An 8,479-nucleotide genomic window follows, 5' to 3' on the forward strand; every position below is an offset into this window, starting at 1 on the left:
GTGCCCTGTTTCAAGGAAGGTAGAGTATGGGTGTGGGGGGACTGCATTATTTTGTTCATTCATTCATTCAGCAGTAGGGAACCACTAACTGAGGGGCCAGGCCAGCCTCCCGGGGGCCTACCTGAGGAAGACAGGGCAGAGGGCCAGGAATCTCACACCCAGGCTCTAGAGCCAAGAGTGAACAGGATGTCAAAGCAGACTGCAGAAGTGTGGGTGCTGGTGTGGGTGGGGATCCCAGAACCAGAGGAAGGATTGGGGCATAACTGGAACTGGATTGGACTGGGCAGTGGAGTCACTGGGGATCCTAAGGTCAGCATTTGAGGTTATTGTATCAATAGAAGGGTCACAGAATTAGTAAAGGGAACATTTTTAGCAGGGGTGGGGGTCACTAGAGCCATTTTTGAGAATCTCCAGGGTCAGATGTGGAAGCAATGGGAAGAAGGAGCAGAGGGTCAGCCTGGGGGAAGGGGTCAGTGAAGGGTCAGAGATAATCTTGGAGGGATTCCAAGGTCACATGGTGTCAAGAGTCACAATGAGGGCTCTCAAGATCATATCTTCAGATGTGAAGGTTACAGGGCCAATCTTGGGGTTTCAGGGCATTCCAGGATCAGTCAGGGGCTTCCTGCCTTGTCCCCTCTCCAGGCTGCAGGTGAAAGGGAATTCTGAAAGAAGGGAAATTTGCTCAGAGGCAACAGAGCCCCTTAGAGGCCACAGATAGTTTGGAGATAGCACTACCAGGCTCAGTGCTACCTAGCACCTCAGTGGGTACCTCCTTGTCTTGTGTAGGACCCTGCTACTGATGCAATGACCTCAATTGCTGACCCCTGGCAGCTTCCAGACCCACTCCCATCTGCCTTTACCCACCAAACACCCCCCTTTCCTCCTCCCCCTCATCTGAGGGCTCTTTTGGGCTAAGGTGGCACCTGGTCCACCTCCCCACTCGTTTCCTTCCTTCCCACAGGTGAGCACCCCTACCTCGGGGTCCATGTGCCCACCCCAGGCCCAAACAGAGGTGGGCCCCACCATGACTGAGAAGGCAGAGATGCTGTGTGCCCCCAGCCTGGTGCCCACCTTGCCACCTAAGCCTGCATCACCTCAGGCAGAGGAAGTGGGCCACCAAAGCTCATCACCCCCCAGGTTGCCCCCTGGGGTGCCAGTGATCAGCCTAGGACATACAAGGCCCCCAGGGACAGCCATACCCACCACAGAGCTGAGCACCCTACGGCCCCCCTTGCTGCAACTTTCTGCCTTAGGACCCACCCCACCTGCTTTGGCCCTGCATTACCACCCTCACCCCTTCCTCAACAGGTCAGTGGAGAGCTGGGGTGGGGATAGGGGGAATTAGGGGCCAGGGTCCTTGCCTATAAGGCATTAGTGACTCACAACCCCTTACAGTGTCTACATTGGGCCGGCAGGACCTTTCAGCATCTTCCCTAGCAGCCGGCTGAAGAGGAGACCAAGCCACTGTGAGCTGGACCTGGCTGAAGGTGAGTGTGGGTGCAGTGAAGGACTAGCCATCTCTGCATGGACTCATGTCTGTCCCATACTCATCCACAGGAGAGGTGCTTCCAGCACACACAGAGGACAACCCACACATGTTATAACCCATGTGCAAAATCACAGTCCTCCTTGCCAGGCTCCACAAAACCACCACCACCCAACAAACCAAGCCTCATCACCACAAAGAGACATGGTAAAATAAGCATGCCACAACAGAGCATGGGAGCCACAAAATGATAGCTCCACTGGAATGCACAGCCATTAAGGAGACAGGCATCACACCAAAGTCACATGAGAGCCACAGGGCCAAAACCACTCACGATACAGCCACACATCCACAACCACATGGCAGTGTCACACACAACCACAGCCATCAGATATACAAGTCAAACAGCCACACAAGACGCTGATAGAACCAAAGTCACAACAAGAGGATCTTTCTTGATGATGAGCACACCCAGGCACACAAGATAAACTCAGAAATCAGGGGCCACAGGGACAGTTCCCCAGAAGTTAGCAATAGAACCTTTCTCTAGGGAATTCCAGCCATTGACATAAAGGTGCCTCCAGTCACAGGTACAGCGGGCCCCTGCTGTCCCCAGCCTTGGGCCTGTGATGATCCTTGTCTAAGCACTCTTGGAAAAGGGGTAACTACACGTGGATCCCTTCGGTGGAGAAAACCCCGGCCCACTGCTTGAGCTTAAATCCCCACGAGGGTTCAACATTCTTGAAATGAGAGCAGGAGGGGTGCCCTCTGGGCTTCAGCGCCAACTTTGAATCCTGTCCACAGGGCACCAGCCCCAGAAGGTGGCCCGGCGCGTGTTCACCAACAGCCGCGAACGCTGGCGGCAGCAGAACGTTAACGGTGCCTTCGCGGAGCTCAGGAAGCTGCTGCCAACACACCCGCCCGACCGGAAGCTGAGCAAGAATGAGGTGCTCCGCCTAGCCATGAAGTACATCGGCTTCCTGGTGCGGCTGCTGCGCGACCAAGCGGCCGCCGTGACCGCAGGCCCCACCCCATCCGGGTCCCGCAAGCGGCCCGCTCACAGAGTCCCAGACGACGGCGTCCGACAGGGATCTGGACGCAAGGCCGAGGTGACCCTGAGCTCGCAGCCTGGGCTCCCCGCCGACCCCGACGGCAGCCCGGGTGGGGCAGCCTGGCCCATCAAGATGGAACAAACGGCTATGAGTCCGGAGGTACGGTGACCTCACGCGGCGAGGCTCAGAGCCGAGGGCACCGGAGACTCAGCCCACGGCCGTCGAGGAAAGGGCCGACCTTGTGCTGAGCCTAATCCCGAGCAAACTCGCCCAATGAGGACGTCCCCAACGGGGCAAGTTTTCGAGAGCCTGGAAGGGTGACCGTCGCCCCCCCCCAGAGCCCCAAAGACCCTTTTTTAAGAATCACGCACCGCCTGTTGCAAGTGGCTTTGCTCGTGTCCCTTTCCCATAGACGAGGTCAGCGAGCCAACATAGAGCGGTGATCGGACTAACTGGTGTCTCTTTTTTTCAGGGCTGGGGTCGCTGTGGGAGCGGAGAGTAGGGGTGTTAGGGAGGAGCTGAGGAGACTTTGCCCTTCTCACTGGCGCCCCCTCCCGGAATACTAGGGACAGACGCTCACCAATGGCTCCTGCCGGGCGCCTGGCGCATACAGAGAAGCGCGGAGTCCACGCAGTGTACGCAACCCATCGGTCCCGCATGGCCGCGTCAGCAAAGGCTCAGGCGCACTTGCTTTTGTTTTTCTTTATTTCTTTATTTCACATACACATTAGCCATTCAATGGAGAAGCCGGAGAGAGTCAGGCAAAGATGGTATAACAGAAGCGCAGTGACGGGGGCGGGGCGGGGCAGGGCGGGGCGGGACGGAGAGGGAACAGACGGGCTGGCTGCCTACTTGCATTCCGCTAGGACACTGAAAACCCAGAAAACAAAACAGACAGTAAACTACCCTTGTTTCTTATGTATCTCAGTGCAGAGACGGGGTGGAGGGCAGAGAGAGGGGGAGACCAGGCTGAAGGAGGAGCAGAGGGAGGGGACGCTAAGGGGGAAGCACACCAAATCCATTAGTACTATATATAGAGATACTCGTATATACTGCGTTTCTTAGCCTAAGAAGAAACTTGTTTGACGGGACGGGCGGCCTTTGCGGTCCGCAATGCTGGTGCTGGTCGGGCGCACGGATCTCCCGGGAGGGGCCGAAGCGGGGCTGGCCCAGGCTGGCTTGCGGCGGGAGGGGGGCGCCCCAAGGGTGGGTGGGGTGGGGGAGCAGAGGTGGGGCTGGGGTGCCCCTCGGGCTCTCGATTGGGGGACGAAGTTCTCGTGACTTTATTGCTCCTTTATTTTCTCTCGTGTGCGTGTGTGTGTGTGTGTGTGTGAGGGGGGGTGTCTGTCCAGCACGGTCGGGGTGGGGAAGTGATGGGTCGTCTGAGCCACCCAGCCCCTCTGGGACCCAGAGCGCGGCGTCCGCTCCGCCAGCACGGGGGTGAGAACAAGGCACTAGGTCGGCCGGCCAGCGCGGGGGCGGGTGTGTAAGGCAGTCGACAGGGCTGGTTGCTGGGTGGGGCGGGGCGGGGCTGTGTGCGGGGCCGTGTGCGTGCGTGCGTGCGGGCACCGGCCTGGGCAAAGCGACCTGTCAGCGTGGCTGGTCCTGTCCTGGAGCGTCGAGCCTTCCCGGTGTTCCCCGGAGGGTGCCGGGGATGGGAGGAGAGATGTCGAATGGGGGGCGCTGGGAACGGGGTGGGGGGTAAACTACCAACTTGCTGAGCGTGCTCCTGATAATGCTGGTGAGGGTCAAGTTGGTGTCTGGCTCAAAGAAGGGCACTCAGGGGCAGAGAGGGAGGGAGGGAAAGGACGTTTGTTGGTTGACATTGACCTCTGCGGGGGAGGGGCCGGGGACCCCTGCCGCGCCCCCGTGCCCAGACGGGGATGTGGCGAGGAAGGGGCGCTGGGCCCCAGGGAGGGGGCGCCCGGGGAGACCCGCGGCCGGAGCAGCCCAGCCGCTGGGCGCACGCCGCTGTCCCGTTCCGTTAAACTCAACAAAGGGATATGCGTGTTCCTAACAAGTGCAGGATATTTAATTGATTCATAAACTTATGTATAATAGTTTGTGGGTTCTTTAAAACGTACTTTATAATGTAAGAAGCACCAGGGTTTTATGTTTAATTATCTTAAAAATAATTTTCTCTCGTCCTTTTCCTTTTTGATCTTGTGTTGGTTGAATTTTTAAATGTCGAGGTGTTTTTTTTAAACTCTAAATGTGAACGTTTCCTTCAGCCCTCCCACCGAAACCGAGAACGAACGACGAAACAAATAAAAACCCCAGATCATCCTCGTCAACGCAGGAAAACGACTCAAAAAAAAAAAAAAAACCTGAAAACGAACAAAAAAAAAAAAAAGGAAAAACACTCAGCTTTCGTTATCCCCGCTCAGGGCGGGGCAGGCCCGGTTCTTTTAGCGTCCCCAGAGCCGCGAGGACATTACAACAAAAATAGAATTTTTTTTCTTAACAATCTCTTAACATACAAAGATAGGAAAACTCTGATGCATTGCACTTGGTTCAATGAAAAAAAAAGTTCATTTCCCCCATATATATTTTTGTGGGTTTTTTTTTCTCTCCTAACACGTCCCCACATCTCCTGTCGCCCTCATTGCCCCTCACAACACCACTTGGGAAAGGAGCAGCCCCACCCCACCCCACCCACCCGCCCTAGCAACCCCGCCGAGCACGCTCTGCCGGGGCCCAGCTGGCCTGCAGCTTCCGACCTTGCCCGGGCGGGCGCCCCGCATACTCCGGCTCCCGCGGGCCCACAGCGCCCGAAGCCCTGTCTTCGAAGGAAGGGCGCGTGCGGCCGGGCAGTGAGCCCCTTCCGCTTCGCTCTCAGCTCTGACCCTGTTTAGCCAACCGAACTGAAAAATCATTGCACTTTGACCGCGCGTCAAGCCCGGCCCCCCCGGCCCCCCACCCCCGGGACCTTACCCCCTGCACCCTGGGAGGCCCCAGCGGGATCCACTGCCGTTCAGCCCTAGGATCCTCCCACGCTGAGAAGGGTGAGGCCTCGCTCAACTTCCAACAAAAGCCGTCCCTAGAAGCAGCCACCTCTTGGCTTCCAGCTGGGCAGGAGGCAACTACCCGTGCAAGCCCCTTTGCCCCAGGTCGTGGCCCTCCTCCCTTCTCCAAACAGCCCCCTTTCCTCCCGCCTCTCTCCGCCTGCTCAGGGCCACAGCCTCACAAGATTCACAATAAATAAACCCCATAACCCACCCACACGTGGTGCAATGTGGATTGACTGACTTTCAGAGGATCCTGACCTGTGCTTTGTGTTTTCATACAGTTAAGAAAGAGAAGAGAGAGGCACAAGGACTCGAGAAGGGGGCTAGAGGAGACGCGGGGAGGAGGGAGTAAGGCACAGAAAGACAAGCCAGGGGGGCCAAGTCACACCCTGGAGGGGGCTGGGCGTGCTCATGCTCCCCTCCCTCCCGGGGGGGGGCTTCTAAAGACCCTCTGGACAGGCCCCCCAACCATCCCTTGGGGGAGGAGGGGACTGGAGGGGGGAAGAGCTACTTCCTGTGGTGTGTTACTAAATTGTTCCCAAGTTGCTCAAATGGAGGAGTTCCCAATTCCAACAGCAAAAGACCCAAACAATGAATGCCCCACCCCTAAATAAAGAGTAAAGACATTACAGCTAAAACCCAGAGAGAAGTGGCCGTGGGGGAAAGGGGGGAGGTGGTGGTGGTGGGGGACAGAAAGCTCCAAAACACTTTTGAAAAGGACAACACCCAACACCCTCCAATGGAACTGAAAGTCGGCAAGCAGGACGCCTACCTAGGCGCAGGTGGTGGCTTAGCGACGGCAGTGGCGGCTGCCTGTTCTTCCTCGCTCTGCTCCGGGGTCCCCTTTCTGCTCCACTCTCCGGCCTGGCCCCAGCAGGGCTGTCTGCGTGAGGGGCAGGGCAGGGGCCGATGGGGCGGAGCTAGGACACCTGCATGCAGGGCTGGGGGCGGGGGCGACCTGGGGCCCAACTCCGTTCCCTCAAGGCTTGGCTGGAGGGAGAGAGACCAGGGAGCCAAGGCCGTCGAGAGCATTCCGACTTTTTTCCTACGGACTGTACAGAGGGGTCCGGCCCGGGGAACTGTCCCTGCGGCTCAGGGTGGGTAGCAGAACACCATTCTGGGCTCCTGAAGCTAGCTCCAGGGGTCGCTCCCTGCCCGCCTGGGGGCTTTTAGCCTGAGGGTGGGGCAGGGGAAGTGGAGGCTGCCCTCCCAGCCTGGTCCGGAGCAGCTGGAGGAAGAAGCCGGAGCCCCGGCAAAAATCAAGGGAGAGAGGGGCGGAGTCTGGGGGGAAGAACCCGCGGGACCTACACTCCATCATCTTTACAAGCTGGTACTCCACACTCCTTAGGGTGGGGTTCCCCTAGGAAAAGTGTGAGTGGGGGCTAGGCCCCTTCACAACTGTGCTGGTTGCTTTGTTTGGGGACTTTGTTCCTTCCCCAGAAGGCCAGGACGGGTGGGCAGTGGAGGAAGGCAGTTCTGTTGCATCCTTTCTGTCCTCTACTTGACAGAGTCCATGTCGCATGTTTCTTTCTGCTTGGCTGCTGGTGCACAGCTCCACCGAGACCCCTTTAGAGGGCTCTACGAGAACTGGGCTGCTTCTGGGGCCCGCGGGGGTCCCCGGGCTGGAGGAGAGAAGGGCTGAGTGGCTGACGACGTCTAATTTTTGCTTTTCGGTGGGGCTGGGCTGGGCTGGGGGATTTTTCCATGTCTCAAAATTTCTTCTCCCCCCTTTTGAGGAACCTCTTCTTTTCATTTTGTTCTTTTGTTGATCTTATCAGAGGAACCAGGACTGAAAGAGGACAAAAAAGAAGTGATATTGAGAACAGCTGGGGCAGGTCCCATCTCATTCCACTTGGCCCTATGACCACCAGCCTCTCAAGGGTCTAGCTCTAGAAGAGCCAAGCTGCTGGGCTGCTGGACCCTCATGGAGGAAGAAGGGCATCCCCATTCTCTCCTGCCCTGCTATGGGAACCCTGCCCCTGCAGAGACCCTGACTCCCAGTGCTAGAGTCCAGCTGGCCTTCTTTTGGGCACTGTGCCCAGCGGGTGGGACCCCCATGGCTAGTGCTGGCACAGACCTGGGAGCTGGCCGTGTTTCTAATTGTTTAGGTTTTTGTGTGGGTCCTGGGGAGTGGGGAAGACGCCAGGCTGAGGCTTTTGTAACCAGAGGGTTTGGAGAGTGGGGTGGGGGTGGCCCAGCTTCTTGCTGAGTTTTTTTCTCTCTTTGGATTAAAAGCAGAAATTCTCGTCTATATACCCCAGCCAAGGTCCCACAGGCTGAAAGGCTGGGGGCGGGGAGACACATGGCTTGAGTCCCTAGCTGGGCCAGGTCTGGGGAGGGGCCACATAGCCACCCCCTTGTGATCCTCTACCCTCAGGGCGCCAGACACTGGGGAAAGAAGGACCTGAGGCTCTTTGGGGTGGGTGTCACTTCCCTCAAGACGCCAGCAGGGGGCACCACGTTCCCAGGGACAGGGACTTGTCTGGAATCTAGCAGCTTAGTACAGAGCACACCCAGAGTGGACCAGGACTAGGCTGCTTGGCAAAGCCCTCCATCAAAGAGCTCCAGCCCCATCTTTTGGCCAGTGGGTAGGTCAGAGGGTCCTCCTCCATGATCTACTGTGCCTGGGTGCACCTGGTGGTACCCTGAGGGCAAAATCGGGGGTGTCCCTGAAAATGGATCCCTGGGCCACTCAGAGACCAGTCACAGACTCTGGTCTGCAGGGAGCATATAGAACAAAGGACAGACTACACACTAGGTACTGACTCATTCCATCCTTGCCCCAACCACACACAAAAGCCAGGCACAGAGAGGGTGAGTGACAGCCTTTGGGTGACAGAGCCAAGACTCAAATACAGGGGGCAGGCTCGGCACCTGTAGCTAAAGCGGCTAAGGTGCCAGTCACATACACCAGAGCTGGCAGGTTTGAATCC

At 57.6% G+C, this 8,479-nt stretch overlaps 2 protein-coding genes across 3 annotated transcripts in view; one reads left to right on the forward strand and one right to left on the reverse strand.

Moving 5' to 3' along the window:
- On the forward strand, positions 1–3,029 carry LYL1 (LYL1, basic helix-loop-helix family member). The gene is made up of 4 exons (XM_012810172.2): positions 1–19; positions 962–1,308; positions 1,396–1,487; positions 2,291–3,029. Exons 2-4 carry the CDS (start codon positions 986–988, stop codon positions 2,704–2,706), a joined length of 831 nt encoding a protein of 276 aa, XP_012665626.1. The 5' UTR covers positions 1–19; positions 962–985; the 3' UTR covers positions 2,707–3,029.
- A 1,519-nt stretch (positions 3,030–4,548) lies between these two features.
- The window catches only part of NFIX (nuclear factor I X), a 100,850-nt gene continuing 96,919 nt past the window's right edge, over positions 4,549–8,479 (reverse strand). For both annotated transcript variants that reach the window (XM_023518050.1, XM_023518051.1), the window contains exon 10: positions 4,549–7,335. The gene's annotated coding sequence lies outside the window, so the exon portion shown is untranslated. The remainder of the gene's footprint in view (positions 7,336–8,479) is intronic.

Source organism: Otolemur garnettii, unplaced genomic scaffold, assembly GCF_000181295.1.
Source record: "Otolemur garnettii isolate 467f Iridium unplaced genomic scaffold, OtoGar3 scaffold00127, whole genome shotgun sequence".
Lineage (NCBI taxonomy): Eukaryota > Metazoa > Chordata > Mammalia > Primates > Galagidae > Otolemur > Otolemur garnettii.